Here is an 18,628-nt window from a genome sequence, read left to right as displayed (position 1 = left end):
AGTGCTAAAGAGTATGGAGTTTCTTCTTGGGGTGAAGAAAATGTTCTGGAAGTAGACAGTGTGATGGTTGCACAACTTTATGAATATACTAAAAACCATGGCATTACACATTTTAAAGGGTGCATTTTATGGTATGTGAATTTTATACCAATAAAGCTGTTATTTTAAAAAATTGTTATAGAACTAAACTTCCCGAAACTCAATTCTGAAGTCATTTTTCTGTTTAAAAAAAATTCTTCAAAGACACTTCCTTGTATTCCCATGGCTACCATCATTTCCTATCAAATAAAACCCTAATTCTTTCACCTATTATTTCCTCTTTATGGCCTCTAGGTTCTCTGCTACCCTTTCCTGATTCTAAACCCCTGCCCAGCAGGGTCTCTCTCTCTGCCTGTTCAAAGTCTACCCAGCCTTGATGGTCTAGGCCACAAACATCTCCACAAAGCCCGCCATCTTTGAAACTAGAAGCTTCTCCTCCTCTTACTTCCATATTACTTTACACCTCTCCTAAAGCATTTGTCATACTCTGCCTTGTATAACAGGCAAGAGCCTTAACTCTTCAACTAGATTGTGAGAATCCTGATAGAAGGAAAGACAAGACATTTTAAGCCTCCTGATGTTCCGCTATGATGTTCACCCAATGAATCTAGTCCTAGCATCTACCAGAGAAGAAAAAAAATCTCAAAATCCTATACAGTGTGCCTTTCTTATAGAAAGCCTATGAGCAAAATATTTGGAGATAATAAATATAGTAAGATTTGATAGCTGATTTTCCCATCACTCTTAGCAAAGATCATCATACAAAAAATATTTTGACAAGAGAAAGGAGCAATACACTGCCTCCTCACTAATAACTGTCACACATAAAACACACCCATAAGCCCAGTTTACATCAGCACTCTTTGGAGAACCCACAGTACTCTTTCCACGCTCTGAAAATAAATTTTAACATCACAACATCAAAAGTTTAATATGTTGACCTAAACAACATTCTAATAACATTTTGAGGTAAATTGAAGGGCTTCACATCTCTCAGAAATTAGGCCCTGGCACTCAGATCTGTGTCTCGCAGACCAGGTTCTAACATCACGAATAAATTAGGCCTTCTTTATATTCCTGACATGTCTTCAGGGTCTAGTAGGATCTTACCTGCTTGTCCTCCTCCTCAAAAAAGCCAACCATCTTAAACATGCTTTACTAAAAGTCACTTTTTCCACCCTTTACTTATTTGCCAAGTAAACACTGTACATACTATATTTGCAACGTACAGCTCATTGAAACATGTGGGCAAAATTTATAGATGTCTGAACAATTTTTCTCTTCTAATAATATCAAACTTGCATTCCTCAAAAAGTAAAGCCCTAGTGTAATAACAAAAATACAACTTTTAAGAACATCAAATGATATTTAAGAAGAGATGTTCTTTCTACTTTTGCACTAACCTTGTAATCATTTTATTTGTACTGTACTAAGTGGAAAATACTATTATTTTCTATTTTCTTGAGTCAGAAAAACCTGATTTTTAATCCAGACTGTCACTTATGTGATTTACTTCCCACATCTACAAAATGGAGCTATTACCTATCTCATGTCTGTGAAGTTAAAGTACATTTAAGTGCCTAGCACCAAAAGATGTTTGCTATCATTATCATCATGTAAACTTAGTCAAGTTATTTAAACTTTAAGTCTCGTTTCTTTTGTCATGAAGTAGTAGACAATTAAGAGTTTCATTCATCTTAACACTATCCTTACAGATTACATATAACTGGCAAATGACGGGTATTCATATTGGGTTTCTCAAATTCCAGTCTTAATATATAGGTTTAAATTTTTGTTTTTCTTTAACAGAATTAGTTTAAAATTTACGGACTTCTTTTATCATCGCTGTAGTTCAAATGTCCAAATGGTGCTCTAAGGTATTACCGGCATCAGTAAATAAAAGATCTTCAAATAGTATTTCAATCAGCAACTCCTCCTAAGTGTGCACTCTCTCCCCAAATGGCTCAAGATCATTCCAGCAATCCATTCCTTCAGCTTCTGGTCATGCATTAATAATTCCTGAGGAAATACATTTGTCTTACCTGCTACAAGTTCAATATATGATTCTATTACCTCTTTTTTCCAATTATTCCCTAATACTCAGTATAAACAACACCATAAATTAAATCCAATTTAGGACAGTAGAAAAACTTCTGGACAGGCAGATCATTCCAGTCCTAATCCCTGACCTTTCTATCACTAGCTATATATATATGCTCTTAAGAGAAATCTCTTGATAAAATAACAATATTATTTCATAGTTGTATGGCAGTTTATAGTTTTCAAATACCGTATCATCTGAGCTTGAAGAAAAACTTTACAAGGTACCCAAAGAAGGTACTGTTGTTTCCATTTTAAACCAAATACTGAGGATTTAAAACATTAAATGATTTAAAAATTATGTAATTTACTACAAACTTAAAACTATTCTGAGTGTCACAGTGCATAGAAGAAGTACAAAACAAGCCCTGTGTGACTATATTTTAATAACACAGAACATCTCTTACAGCTATTGATCCTTGGTATTCCCCTTTCTTCTTCCTTTCCCTAGCCTTTAGAGAAGCCAATGCTGCCTGGGGGTCACTCTATCTCTCATCTTGCATCAATAGTGAGAATACAAATTAATACCATGTTTCTAGGAGGCCAAAGCCTTTTAAAGGATATTCCATTTTTAAGAATCACAATTCCATGATAATATTTTAAAGAAATAGAGAAGCAAGCACTGTTTATAACAATAAAAAGGGTTAACAAGGTACTCATCCATACCACAGAAGACGTTAAATAAATTGTGATCCACCTATTCAACAGTAAACACACACATTAAAAATAATATTGATCTATATTTACAGACACAGAAAGAGTTCCATGATAAATTGTTTGATAAAAAGAGCAAATACATAATTACATTATCATAAGAATACAAAGATATTTAAATGTTCAGACTCTGAAAGATTATATAGCAAATGTTAATCTCAGAGTGAGAGAATTTACTAATTTTCTTTCTATTTATCCAGATTTTTAAAATTTTACATTAAACATTATTTATTAACGAAAAAATCATAAACCTTTTCTAAAAAAATTAACAAATCAAAAACTTTGAGTCAGGGCCGGCCCATGGCTCACTCAGGAGAGTGCAGTGCTGATAACACCAAGGCCACAGGTTCGGATCCCTATATAGGGATGGCCGGTTGGCTCACTTAGGAGGCGTGGTGCTGACGACACCAAGTCAAGGGTTAAGATCCCCTTATCGGTCATCTTTTAAAAGAAAAACCACTTTGAGTTATTTCCCATTCTAACGTGAATATACAGGAGTGTATCTCTCCATTTAAGAAATATGAGATGTACATACCAGGAGTTCATCCATGCTAGTTTGACATTTCTCAAGGTTTATCCGTTTGATTGCCACTTTCTCCTTTTTAGGGGCACAGTAAGCTGCTTGGACCACAGCAGTTGCTCCACTCCCTAAAAGTAAATATATAAATGAGTGAATAAGTACATAGACATATAAAAACAAGACATTTCTAATTCCCAAACAATTTAAACAAAAGAAGAGTAATCCTTATCTCATTCCTACAGTGAACAACAGATGCAGAGAAACACTCTAAAGAGCAGAGTGTCAATAAAAGCAAACCATTTCCTATTTATTCCCAATAAATACCAGTGCACAAAAAAAAATTTAAAAATTGCTAGTGTTTCAATTCTAGAATATGATGGCACAGGCTCACATTTCTTTGCTCCTCTCCTAAATATAACTAAATACCCTAAAGTTATTCATTAAAGGACTCTGAGAGGTAGAAAGGAGGTAGACTACCTAGCCACATCGGGACTTCAGGAAAGCATTACGGTGAGTTAGTTCACTGGGTTTTCCTTTTATCTCCTATATATCCCAGACTGGACACCAGAGAGGACTGCAACCTGGAATCACCAACAGGGAGGGAGGGAGTGAGGGAGGGATGGATGGGTGGATAGGTAGTAGATATGTCCCTCAGTATCCATGGGGGATTGGTTCCAGGACCAAAATCCACGGATGCTCAAGCCCATTACATAAAATGATGTATACAACCTACATACATCCTCCTGTGTATTTTAAATCACCTCTAGATTAATTATAATACCTAATTCAATGTAAATACTATGTAAATAGTTTTTATACCATATTGTTTAGGGAATAATGACAAGGAAAAAAGTCTGTACATGTTCAGTACAGACGCAACCATCCTTCATTATTTTATTTTCCAAATATTTTTGATCCATGGTTGGCTGAATCCATAGATGTTGGAATCCACGGATAGGAGGGTCAACTGTATAGACAGACAGATTATAGATAGCCAGCCAGCCAGACAGACAAACAAACAAATGAGAAAACCCTGTTTTCCGGCCATAAGACTATGAAAGGGGCAGCTCAGCAGAGACTAGCAGAAAGATACATTCCCCAGTCCTCCTCTAGGACAGTGACAGGCCCAATCTACCACAGCATCAGCATCAGCAGGGTCTCCACCCCGCAACTGAAACAGTGACAGACCAGATTCACCACAGCTGCAGCTAAGTCCCTGATCCACACCTGTAGCAATGTCGAGCCAATCTGCCCTTAGGAGCAGCAGAGCCTGGGCTCCAAACCCACCGGTCAGCTTTGGTAGCACCTATAGAGATGAACAGGAGTTCCAGCAGTGCTAGAAGCATAAAGCAGAAAAGAACTGCATTGCAAGGAATCTGAAAACTAAATTACCATAGGAATTACAGCTCACAAAAGTAGAACAGGACTTATAGAATAAACCTAAATAGGGTAACTGCCTGCTAAAATAGAAGAAAGGATCAAAAGTCACCTAACAAAATAAACTAAATGTCCTGGATATAATAAAAAAATGGCATGTCATATCAAGAACCAGGAAAAACAAACTTGAATGAGAAAAGACGCCAACACCAAGATGAATTAGATGTTGAAACAAATAAAAAATAGAAAAATCTCAGCAAAGATAGAAGTTACTTTTTAAAGTTCCAAATGGAAATTACACAACTGAAACATACAATTAGCAGGGGCAAAAAAAATTTGTTGAACAGGCTCAACAGCAGAGCAGAAACGACAGAGGATAAATTTGGTGAAATAGAGGTAGTTTATCTAAACAGAGAAAACAGACTGAAAAGAAGAGCAGAGCCTCAGGAAGCAGTGGGATGATGATAAAAGATTTAAAATCCATGTGGTAGATAGAATAATTCTCCTCCCTATCCCCTGTCAAAGATGTATGAGAATACTTCAAAAAGTTTGTGGAAAAACAGAATTGAAAGATAATACAACTCTTTCCATGAACTTTCTGAAGTAACCTCATACATGTCCTAATCTCTGAAACCTTGAATATGTTACCTTATATGGCAAAAGGACTTTGCAGATATTATTAAGTTAAGGATCTTGAGATGGGAAGTTTATCCTGGATTAACTCAGTGGACCTACTGTAATCACAAGGGTCCTTATAAGTGAAAGAGAGAGTAAGGAAGGTCAGAGTCAGAGAAGGAGATGAAGCAATGGAAGCAGAAATCAGAGTAACACAGCCATGAGCCAAGAAGCAAATACTGACACATGCTACAACATAGGTGAACTTGAAAACAATGTCTTCATGATTAACCATGAAAACATGCTACATAAAGCCAGACACAAAAGACCATATATGAATACAGTATGTTCCATTTATATGAAATATCCAGAATAGGCAAATCCTTAGGGGCAAAAAGTAGATTAGTGGTTACCAGCGACTAGAGGGAGGGAAATGGGGAGTGCTGCTAATGAGTGTGGAGTTTCTTTTTGGAGTTACAAAAATATTCTGGAATTAGACAGCGGTGATGATTGCACAGCTCAGTGAATACTGAATTGTACACTTCAAAAAGGTGAATTTTATGGAGTCTGAATTATATTTCAATGAAGCTGTTATTTTAAAATCCCTTCAAGTGTGCCACCAAACTTCTAATATTAATGTGCTGCAAACATTAAAAATTGAAAACAATTTACATACGTAACTATATAACTCAAGAGAATTTGAATTGCTTACACTTAAGTCCATTTGAAAACCCCTGACTAAAGCCACACATACACAACTATAAACAACACTGACACAGATAAACCCAAACACAATTAAAACAAACCAAGTAAAAACTCTGTACAAAACTGATGTAATGCAAAATTTAAAATAAAATCCAATGTTTAAGAACATATTCATCATTCAACAACATAATCCAGTAATGCACTTGAACAATTTTGACAACACCTTAGGAATACTAACACACTGCTTGATAAAAAATGATCTAATAGGCTTCTATAGAGATAGTTTGCAGCTTGTCTGCTTCTTGGCTGATCTCCCTTTATTATGCACATGGATATAGGCCAGAGTTAGGCAGAATAGTAGTGCTTGTCTTTAAGTTCCCTCCCTCTCACATCCCTTCCTCTAATGCTTTCTGCATGGAAGCCCTTAAGAAAACTTAATAACTTTCTCTTGCCTTCAGTGAGAAGCCACTGCCCAACTTTTGGAAACACCAGGGAATAGAAGAAGAAAGCTAATCATGCAGGTCACATATATGTCTGTCAAAAAGAGAGACATTCATTCTTTAGTCACAGAAAACACATGTGGCCTCTATAGAGTACCTCTGGTCCCAGATAACAAACATCTTTTATTCTTCATAATATTAATTTTCATAAATGTACTATCTCATAGTATTCTTTTTAACCAGTATTCTCAAACCAGTTATTCTACCCTTGGATAATCCAATATTGATTATTTATCTTAAATACATAAAATCTGAAATACCAGCTTTAAATATATCAATGGCATGTGCTATGCAAACCAAAACTAAGCTGAGGTTAAAAACATAGATAAATGAATATTTGCTGTTAAGTTTAGTTGTAACGAGGGTACTCCAAAAAGTTCGTGGAAAAATCCATTTAAAAGATAATACAAATCTTTCCATAAAATTTTTGAAGACCCCATATTTCTTAGTCATTGTTAAACACAGAATCAATTTCATTAATAATATAACATCAAACCTAATTATTATCAATCATAATTGTTTATATACTCAAGTATCTTTATTCACTTAATGAACATATCTCCCTAGGAGCAAGATAGTAAGTTTTGGCGTGATTTACCAAATGGCGAAAAGACAAGTTGCTAACATTTCCCACACCCAATGATAAAAACGGACTTGCAGACTACGGTTCTTCTATGCTAACAATCATTTTCAAACATCTTCATATTATCTTTGTAAAAGAAATGCCAAAATATTGCCCAGCATTTGAAAAACATTTTAATTTTCTAACATAAAGGATTACAGTAATGCAGCAAAAATTCATTACTTTCAACAACACTAATCCAGAATAGGCAATGGTGCTCTTTTCATGAGAAAAAAGAAAAAGAAATTACTTCATAGAAAAGAACAACTAAAGATGTAAATAAGAGGATAAGGAATAAATCTAAAAAATCTTATTCATAATTATTTTAACCATTCTCCAATATTTTGCAAGAATCACATAACATAAAAGGATCAGAGATACAAGTTAAAAAATATTTCATCTCTTCTTTAAAACAAGTTCCTTAATACTGAGTTTTTTAAACTACAAATCAATTTACTATGTTTACCATCATTTTTCCTAGCATAAACAGAATCAAATAGGAAACATCAGTATGCATTGTACATAGTAAAAATAAATGTTATTTTGTAAAAGTGTTACTTCAGTATAAATATACATGCATATGGGTAAAAGGTATCTCTTAGGAATGATGTAATCAAAGTGTGAAAGATACTTCCCTAATGCCCTTGACTAAGTATTGGCCTAATATGAAAATTAATACAATGGAAAAATTGGGAAAAAAAAAAAAAAGGTAAAACAATTTCCAATAAAACATCCTAATTCAGACTAGACAACAATATTTTGGTGTGCATCCTCGATGCCCCACTCCTATATCCTCATTTCTTCCACTCTACTGTCCTCTCCTAATTCATTCTGTAACTGCAATGTTAGTGTACAATATGTACCAAAATGGATTAATGTGCAAAAACATGGATGAGCCTTCTCCTGAAATCATTCAAACTGGGTAACTCTACCTCTTGAGTTAGAAGAGGAGCCACCCAAGTATGAGGGGAACTAAAAAAATTTTTCAGAGACTCTGTCCAGGTATTGAGCATCTGTAAGCCAGGCACTAAATTAGGCACCATAAAATATGTTCTCATCAAATTCTCCCAACAATGCAGGGTAACAATGTGGAAGATCCAAAGATAATCAATATCCCTCCCCTCCAACCCCAACACACATCCATGTTCCTTGAAATGTGCTTCTGGAGCTCTTCCCATTAGGTAGGGACATCTGTTCACTTACTAGACCCAGAAATTCAAGAGAGAGAACGTAAAAAATGGATATTACTCCTACCTGTGAGGGAAAAATAAATCAAATGAATCAAATCAAATGAAGATATTTCCCCCCAAATTCTGACCAGCCATCACTATAACAGGTACATATTCTAAAGATTTTTAAAAGTATTTTTTAAAAGGTTTTATATTTGGTAAAGAAAAAAGATAGCCCAGACAGTTCATTCTGAAAAACGGCTAAGGCATTGTCACCTGAACCATGCAAAATAACAGGAATTTACAATTTTGTAAACCCTTTGCTAAATAAGGCCTCTTGTCAGAGTCATGTTGAAAATTAAGGCTCCTAGAACTAAAGAAACAACTGTAAGAATAGTCATCATCATAAAAATCATGCTATTTTCTTCATACAAAGATGAAAGTAAAGACACATTGCCATATGCTTTGAATAATGATTCAAGCAGCCTGATGGTTTTGCAATGAATCATCACTCGCCCTCCTGTTCATTCTGGTGATCTCCCATCTCCACGGATAGCAACCCTATCCTTCCAGATGCTCCAGCCAAAAATCTTAGAATCATTTTATCTCCCCTTTCTCTCACATCTAATCCAACAGTAAATCCTCTCTAACTTCAAAATATGTCATATTCAGAATCTGACCACTTCTTACCACCTCTACTACTGATTCTCTTCCCTGGATAACCTGTCCTTCCACCCTTGCACCCTTACACAACTATTCTCCACATAGCAGTCCAAGTTTTTAAATATGTCAGGTCATGTCACACCTCTGCTCAAAACCCTGCTATGCCAGCCAGCCACCAAAAAACAAAAACAAACAAACAAATAAACCTTGCAAGGATTTTCAACCCGGCTGAAAGCAAAAGCCAAATTCCTACAATGACTTAAAATCTGATGACTGGGACCATGCACCCCTACACCTTATCTTTCTGAACTCTTATCTTAATCATATCAGCATGCTTCTACTTCAAAGCCTTTGCTCTTGTTCCCTATGCTTGGAACAAACTTTCTGCAGATGACCACATCTTCACTTCTTCACCTCCTTCAGGTCTTTCCTCAAATGTCACCTTCTCAGTAAGTCTTTCCCTGACTTATTTAAAACTGCAACCCCACTTCCATCCCTAGCAGTCTCCAACCCCTTTCCCTGCTTTATTTTTCTCCTTCACAACTACTAGATTATAAACTCGAAGAAAGCAGAGATTTCTGTCTGTTTGCTTCTCTACTTTATCTCCAGCATCCAGAACAGTGCCTGGCACATAACAGGAGTTCAGTAAGTGTTTATTGAATGAATTAATCAATCAAGCGGTGGAATATATTTTCAAGAAAAAAAGTGACTTGCTTGGAGCAGAACAAACACAAAAATAGCCCAGTCTTCATGGGCATTATTGCATTATTACCATCAAGAACATTCACATTTATTGAGCACTTACTCTGTGCACCAAGTACTACGCTAAGCATTTTCTTTACTTACATTTCTTTTTTTCATCTAATCATTACAATAATCCAATGAATTAGGTATTACTGATCTTACAAAGCAATGTAAGTAAAACAGTGTAAGCAAATGTAAGATTTAAGCCATACAGTTAGTAAGAGTCAGAATAGGGCCTAGAAATCAGAACTACATGATGTTTCAACAACATGCTCTTAATTGATAGGCAATTGCCTCTTCAGATTAAAGCTAACACTTATTAACTGATTACTACGTGTCAGGTTAAATTATTTACTTGCAATGTCTTATTTAACTATTTTAAAATAAAAGCCCAAGGCCAAACTTTTTAATTGCTTATCCAACATATAATTTCCCCTTCCTCTGAACCCTGACCTATTTTGTCTGAAGTAATAATGTACCCAACTAAAAATGCTTCAGTTTCCAGCATTCCTTGCAAATGACCAAATTATACAGTTCTGGCCAGTAAAACAGAAGTGGAAGTCACTGAGTAAGACATCCAGGAAAGAAAGCCCTTTGAAAGAGAGCCAACTCAGCTATCCAATGTGTCTTTGTCCTTTTGCCATATTCTGCTGGCCCAGAACACAAGCATGAGGCTACAGGTGGAACAACTATCTTGCAACTATGAGAATGAAAGACGTAATACATTTGCATGAAACATTTGCATGAAAAACTAGGACCCTGAGTGCCTCATGGCATCTAGGCTGCCACCTCCCCTCTTTTTGTTATATAGGGGGGGAAAGCATTGTATTAAGCCACTATTATTTCTGTTTCCCATTACATGCAGACAAATGCAAACCCTATTTGATACAACCCTATGAGGTTGTTTGCCCAATGCCTCACTAAAAATGTCACCTTAGCTGAGTCTCCCAATCAGGGGAAAATATACCAATTGTTAAGTATCATTCTACTGACAGAGTATGGAGTCCTTCGTATTTATAGAGGGGCTGCAGGTGGCACCCCAGAATCTGTATTTGGAAACCTACGCTTCAGACATTAAAATGTGTAGATAATGAACAGTTAATGAATAAAAAAGGAGAGTAAAAAGAAGAGAATAAAACTAGTGGGCTGTATTTGGCAAAGTGTCAAAGTTAGGTGAATTATATACCTTACTAAAAAAAGATCTCAAACCTAGTCTGAAGTTTTCAATTTTCTAAACATAGTCTGAGGTAAATACTAAATGTATATTGAGACTTTTCAATATGCACAATAGAAGCCACATGGTACAGCCCTTGCCAGGCTGATTTTCCTCTTTGCCATCATACTGTGCTGTTGGTAATATCAAGTGGCAATACATGGTTGTTGGGCAAGTCCAATATAAATCCCTAAATCCTCTAAACTTGAATGAGACCTGGAACTAAGGAAAAAAAGATGCAGTGGTGTTCCAATAAGCATTAAAAACAGATTCAATATATTTAAGTGTTATAAGATTTCAAATCACTCAGTATTTCATATTTCATAGCACTACCATACCACAAACAGTTGCGTTCAATGGGCATAACAGCCCCAAGGCACAGATACTATTATCACTGGTATCTGAAACAAAAAGCTGACACTAAGATGACTTATATATATTTTTTTTAAATATTAAAATGAGGCCTATATTAGTAAAAACAATCATGAAGTTCTGCATGATTTTTTAACAGTGGAATATAAATTTTTTTTTTTTAATTTTATTTTGTCGATATACATTGTGGCTGATTATTGCTCCCCATCACCAAAACCTCCCTCCCTTCTTCCTCCCCAACAATCTCCTTTCTGTTTGCTTGTCGTATCAACTTCAAATAATTGTGGTTGTTATATCTTCTTCTCCCCCCCCCCCCGGTTTCTGTGTGTGTGTGTGTGTGTGTGTGTGTGTGTGTGAATTTATATATTAATTTTTAGCTCCCACCAATAAGTGAGAACATGTGGTATTTCTCTTTCTGTGCCTGACTTGTTTCACTTAATATAATTCTCTCAAGGTCCATCCATGTTGTTGCAAATGGCAGTATTTCATTCGTTTTTATAGCTGAGTAGTATTCCATTGTGTAGATGTACCACATTTTCCGTATCCACTCATCCGATGATGGGCATTTGGGCTGGTTCCAACTCTTGGCTATTGTAAAGAGTGCTGCGATAAACATTGGGAAACAGGTATACCTTCGACTTGATGATTTCCATTCCTCTGGGTATATTCCCAACAGTGGGATAGCTGGGTCGTATGGTAGATCTATCCGCAATTGTTTGAGGAACCTCCATACCATTTTCCATAGAGGCTGCACCATTTTGCAGTCCCACCAACAATGTATGAGAGTTCCTTTTTCTCCGCAGCCTCGCCAGCATTTATCGTTCATAGTCTTTTGGATTTTAGCCATCCTAACTGGGGTTAGATGGTATCTCAATGTGGTTTTGATTTGCATTTCCCGGATGCTGAGTGATGTTGAGCATTTTTTCATATGTCTGTTGGCCATTTGTATATCTTCCTTAGAGAAATGCCTACTTAGCTCTTTTGCCCATTTTTTAATTGGGTTGCTTGTTTTCTTCTTGTACAGTTGTTTGAGTTCCTTATATATTCTGGATATTAATCCTTTGTCAGATATATATTTTGCAAATATTTTCTCCCACTCTGTTGGTTGTCTTTTAACTCTGTTAATTGTTTCTTTTGCTGTGCAGAAGCTTTTTAGTTTGATATAATCCCATTTGTTTATTTTTCCTTTGGTTGCCCGTGCTTTTGGGGTCGTATTCATGAAGTCTGTGCCCAGTCCTATTTCCTGAAGTGTTTCTCCTATGTTTTCTTTAAGAAGTTTTATTGTTTCAGGGTGTATATTTAAATCCTTAATCCATTTTGAGTTGATTTTAGTATACGGCGAGAGGTATGGATCTAGTTTCATTCTCCTGCATATGGATATCCAGTTCTCCCAGCACCATTTGCTGAAGAGGCAGTCCCTTCGCCACTGAATAGGCTTGGTGCCTTTGTCAAAGATCAGCTGACAGTAAGTGTGTGGGTTGATTTCTGGATTCTCTATTCTATTCCATTGGTCAGTGTGTCTGTTTTTATGCCAGTACCATACTGTTTTGGTTATTATAGCTTTGTAGTATAGCTTAAAGTCAGGTAGTGTTATGCCTCCAGCTTTATTTTTTTTGCTCAGCATTGCTTTGGCTATGCGTGGTCTTTTATTGTTCCATATAAATGTCTGGATAGTTTTTTCCATTTCTGAGAAAAATGTCTTTGGAATTTTGATGGGGATTGCATTGAATTTGCATATCACTTTGGGTAGTATGGACATTTTCACTATGTTGATTCTTCCAATCCAAGAGCATGGGATATCTTTCCATAAGATGACTTATATAATTTTTGTCCAAAGACATATAGCTAGTAGGAAGTAAAGCCAGAATTTGAATCCAGGCTAGTTTAACCCCGAAGTCCATACTTGCAGAGATGCTTCAACACATGTCAAATATAGTGTAACACAAACTCAGAAATTCTAATGCCAGACTAAGGGCTGAGAATTAGCTCAAAAATACTGAAAAGATAAATGATTATTTGTGAGAATATACCAACATCTTTTATAAATAATCATTCTTAAAGAACTTCAAATCTTGCCAAAACAGCTTGAGATGTTCAATACTTTAAAAAGAAGTCCTTTGAATCCCCAGTCTGTATGCTTTTAATATGCTCCTAGGAAGAGATTTTTCTTTTCCCTGTAGGATTTGAGCAGAAAGAGGGAGAACAAAACAGAATGCAAGAAACAACCCATAAATATCGTGATGCCAAGTAACACATATGAAAAAAATTACAGTTCAAATAAATGTGTTTTGATGCAGAAGGCAACACCATTACACTGATTTCCCTGGAATACAATCCTTTGAAAACAAAATTTAAATGATCTCTTGAACCCTTTTTCTAGACTTCAATCATTTGTTTTCTGAAAAAGTTGAGTGTAACCTGAAAAAACCACCAAGATTCCTTTTGAGGACTACAGCTTATTACAAAATACTGTATTCCAAACATTTTGGCATGCAAGCTAAATTAGAATAAGAATATAGGCTGAGTATCGCTTATCCAAAATGCTTTGGACCTGAAGTGTTTCAGATTTCAAATTCTGGGGGGGTATTTTGGAATTATTTGTAGAACACATACTGGTTGAACATCCTTAACCCAAAAATCCAAAATACTCCAATAAGCATTATCTTTGAGTATCATGTCGGCATTCAAGCTTCAGATTTTAGAGCATTTCAGTTTTCTGGATTAGGGATGCTCAACTTGTACACTGCTTTATTGAGCCTTGCTACATGTACTAGGCTGTAGCTCAAGGAAAAACTTTTTTGTCTCCCTGTTGGAAGGATGGGGTGAGAGAGGGTGTGAGAAGTGGAGTTGAAGGATGTGAGGAACACCTATCAGATTTTTTCACTGTAATGATATTTCCCTTAATCTGTTGGACTATGAACCCCATCTTCCAGTTTATATCCAAAAACCAATCAACGAAGATACAGAAACAAAGATCCTGAACTAGGCAACAGGAGAGCTGGATGCCAGTATTGGCTCTGCCATGAATTAGCTATATCGCTCTAGGCAATCATTTTTTACCTTTCTATGACTCAACATCTTCAATTGTAAAACAAGGTAGTTCACCTTACCTCACACCATACGCAAAAATTAACTCGAAATATATCAGAGACTTAAATCTAAAACTATAACACAGTTAGAAGAAAACATAGGAAAAAATCTTCATGATGTTGAGTGTGTAAAATTTCTTAGGTACAACACCAAAAGCAAAGTCAATCAAAAGAAAAAAGTGATAAATTTAAAATTCAAAGCTATGTACTTTAAAAGATACTATTAAGAAAATGAAAAGACAAACTACAGGGCCGAGCCCGTGGCGCACTCGGGAGAGTGCGGCGCTGGGAGCGCGGCGACGCTCCCGCTGCGGGTTCGGATCCTATATAGGAATGACTGGTGCACTCACTGGCTGAGTGCCGGTCACAAAAAAGACAAAAAAAAAAAAAAAAAAAAAGACAAACTACAAACTGAGAGAAAATATTTGAATTGAAATCGTATATTACATAAAGGACTCAGATCCAGAATGCACGCACACACACACAAGCTCCTATAACTCAATAAGAAAACAATCAACCCAATGGCAACCCTAATGGGCAAAAGCTTTGAATAGACATTTCACCAAAGAAGATATACGAAAGCCTAATAAATAAGCACATGAAAAGATGCTCACCATCATTACTCATTATAGAAAAGCAAACCAAAACAACAATGAGATACTTCATACCCACTAGGATAGCTATAATCAAAACAATGTTGTCTATAATCAAGACAATAATGTTGGCCAGGATGTAGAGAAATGGGAATTTTCATACATTGCTAGTGGGAATGTAAAATGGTACACTGAAAAACAGATTGGCAGTTTTTTAAAAAGTTACCATACAACTTAGCAATTCCACTCCTAGGTATACACTCAAGGAAAATGAAACATGTTCACACAAAGCCTTGATGTGAACGCTCACAGCAGCCTTATTCCAAATAGCCAAAAGGAGAAACAATCCCATGTCCATCAACTGGTATCCAATAAAAAGGAACCATGTACTGCTACACACTACAACATAGACGAACCTCAAAAACATCATGCAAAGTAAAAAGAAATCAAACACATAGAACTTACTATATGATTACATTTATATGAAATGTCCAGAAAGGGTAAATCTACAGAGACAGAAAGTAGATTTGTGGTTGCCTGGAGTCCCTCAGAGTTTGGGTCCCTCAGAGTTTCATACTGAAGGAAGGGATTAAATGGGAAATTGCCTAGAGCTGGGGATGGGAACAGGGATGACTGCAAATGGACATAAGGTATCTTTCCAGAATGATGGAAATATTCTAAACTTGGATTGTGATACGACTAAACATCCTGTAAATTTACCAAAAAATTACTGAATTGTACACTTTAATCAGGTAGACTCCATGGTATGTAAATTATACTTCAATAAAATTATTTTGGAAAATGAAAAAAGATTATGCTAAGTGAAAAAAAACAAAGACAAAAGACCACGCTACATGATCTCATTATGTGAACTGTCCAGAAAAGGCAAATCTACAGAGATCTATGGTTGCCTAGTGCTAAGGGTAGGAAGAGGGATTACTTATCAACAGACACAAGGGATCTTTACTGGGGTGACAGAAATATTCCAAAACTGGATTACGGTGATGGTTCTAACAATACAGTAGATATACTAAAAATCATTAAATTTTGTATTTAAAATTTGATAATATTAAATTATACCTCAGTAAAGTTGTTTTAAAAAATAAGGTGGTCAAATCGCATTGGAGTTATTAACCTTTTGTGAACTATGGACCACTTTGTGAATGTGATGAAGACTTACCCCATCCTAGAGGAATGAAAGACTTCCTATTGCCCATTCACAGACATCCTATGGGTCTGAGGACACCAAATTAATAAATCACTAAATATCTAGAGCCCTTGCAACTCTGAAATTCTATGCCACCTTAACAGCAAAGGCATTAAGAATGACTACAACCACCCTCCTCACCACAGAAAAATGTACACCCTACCAGAAAATAAAGCATAATTCCTCTTCTTAAACAATTATAAGAACCCCCTTTCTTTACTTTTCTGACATCATTTTGAAATTTCCCATTTAATCCCTTCCTTCAATATGAAACTCTGAGGGACCCAAAAGCAATCAAGACAGAGATCTAGCCAGCTGTCTTTAGAACCAACCAGCACATGTCAAAGACCCAGCATGCTGCAAGGTCCATCCAGCAATGCTCCATCCCAGCAATGTCTGGCACTTCGTGGGCACTCACGGGGTTCTCACATAGATGCGGGAATGAACCAAAGCACACTATCCCACAGTCCCAGAAATGCGAGGGGTCAGAAATGTGAGGCCCATGAAGTGGCTTAAGAAAAACAATGTGATGTCTTTGAGATAAAACTTAGCTCATCTGGCCCCTCCCTTACCTCTCTATCCTTGCCAGCCTTCCTTCAGGTCCTAAAACACATCAAGCTCTTTCCCTCCTCAGGACCTTTGCAAGTCCTCATCCTTCAGTAGCGAAAAATCTTCCCTAGTCTCTTAAGACTCACTTCGCATTCTTCATGGCTCAACTTAAACGTCATCACCTCAGAAAAAGAAATTTTTCCTTCAAATCACGCTAACTAGATCTCCAGGTTATTCCCTAACAGAACATCTTACTTATTTCCTTCCCAGCCCTTTCCAAAACCTGTTCTTTTGAATTCTTTTTGTCTACTTACTTAAGGAGTCAGAAGTTGGGTCTACTTTGCTCAGCGCGGTACCTGCAGCTTCATCTGGAGAGGATCCCAGCTCCATCCCAGCAATGTCTGGCACTTCGTGGGCACTCACGGGGTTCTCACATAGATGCGGGAATGAACCAAAGCACACTATCCCACAATCCCAGAAATGCGAGGGGTATTCAAAAAATTCACGGAAAGACTCATGAACCTTTCAATTCCACTTTTCCACGAACTTTCTAAAGCACCCTCGTAGGTGGCTGTGCCCACAACTCCAATATCCCATTTCTCACACAGCCTCGAAAAGGCCTGTCCCAAACCTGCACTTTTCTCTACAAGACACATCTGTCGTTCACGTTCACACATCTGTCAAACACGTACACAAATGTCTCATGAGCCCTCAAACTCCACCCCACCCCGCCTCACAGGCGCGCGCCTCAAAACCCCCTCCCTGCCTCACACACACTCCACGAACCCGGTGCTCCGCACACGCACCGTACAAACCCCTGGCCCCACGAGCGCCCCATCAATTCCCGTGAGTGCTGCGCTCCCCGAGCTCCTGCGGCTCCCCACGTTCCCGCGTGTCACCCGCCGCCTAGCGCGGCGCCTCCCCCCTCAGCAGCGCCAGCTCTTACCGATCACCTCCTGCAGCTCGTAATCGTCTCTGTTGATGGACCAGGGCAGGGCGCTAGAGTCCTCGGACATGACGGCAGCAGCGGCTCTCGATCCTCCCTCAAACTCGCTGACCTCGCTCGTCTCCTCGCCGCGCTTCTCCCCACCCCCAACCGCCGCTGCCGCGCCCCCACCAACCGCCTAGGGAACAGCCACCGGTCGGACAGCGCCGGGGCGCGGGGTCACTGCGCGGTAGAGCGGTGGGGCTCCCAGCCCCGGAGGACCTCGCCTGCTGCTCCTCCGCGTCGGCACTCCTCCTACCGACCCACGACCCGGCCTCGGCCTCCGCAGCAGCAGCAACAGAAGCTTCGCCTGGGCCCAGCCCCTCTGTCCCGCCCTCCACCCGAGCCCCACGCACGGGCCAAACTTTCCCTTCTCCCTCCACCTGCCGACGCGCAGCGCGCTGACGTCACCGCGCCGGTCACGGCCCCGCCTCCATCCGCCATATCAAGTGTGGCGAGACACGCAGCGAGCAAGCAAGAAGGTCGAAAAGGTAGAAGTTGACGGTTAAAGAAATGCTTAGGAAGGAGTTCAGCGAGGGCATCGGAAAGCCAGAGAAGATCCTAAAGGGGCGCAGAGGCGGTAGCCACACTAAGCATGGCGACCAAAGGGCAGCCAAGTGGAGGGGGCGGAGTCGCTTCTAGCGGCTGGGGGTGCGGAACGTTGCAGTTCTCCGTCGTCGCATTTATTGGTTTGTTTGAGAAGGAATCAGTAAGGCAATGGGTGTGTGTGGACGTCAGTCACAAGTTAGTCCCGCCTCTATGCTCCTAGCGTGCCTCTCCTCTGAAGATCTCCAGTTCTTCAAGATCGTTCGTACCCTGGTCGCCTTACCCCTTCCTCTGGAGTGACGTCAC

At 38.2% G+C, this 18,628-nt stretch overlaps 1 protein-coding gene across 1 annotated transcript in view; it reads right to left on the bottom strand.

Moving 5' to 3' along the window:
* Positions 1-18,140, bottom strand: part of OXSR1 (oxidative stress responsive kinase 1) — an 89,779-nt gene extending 71,639 nt beyond the window's left edge. The window contains exons 1-2 of the mRNA XM_063114465.1: positions 17,738-18,140; positions 3,389-3,501 (exon numbers count right to left, since the gene is read on the bottom strand). Coding sequence (XP_062970535.1) covers positions 3,389-3,501; positions 17,738-17,807 — 183 coding nt within the window. The 5' untranslated portion in view covers positions 17,808-18,140. The remainder of the gene's footprint in view (positions 1-3,388; positions 3,502-17,737) is intronic.
* Between the last annotated feature and the right edge of the window lie 488 nt (positions 18,141-18,628).

The sequence above is a fragment of the Cynocephalus volans genome, chromosome 11, assembly GCF_027409185.1.
Source record: "Cynocephalus volans isolate mCynVol1 chromosome 11, mCynVol1.pri, whole genome shotgun sequence".
In the NCBI taxonomy this organism is placed as follows: Eukaryota; Metazoa; Chordata; class Mammalia; order Dermoptera; family Cynocephalidae; genus Cynocephalus; species Cynocephalus volans.
This window is presented reverse-complemented; position numbering and strand designations above follow the sequence as displayed.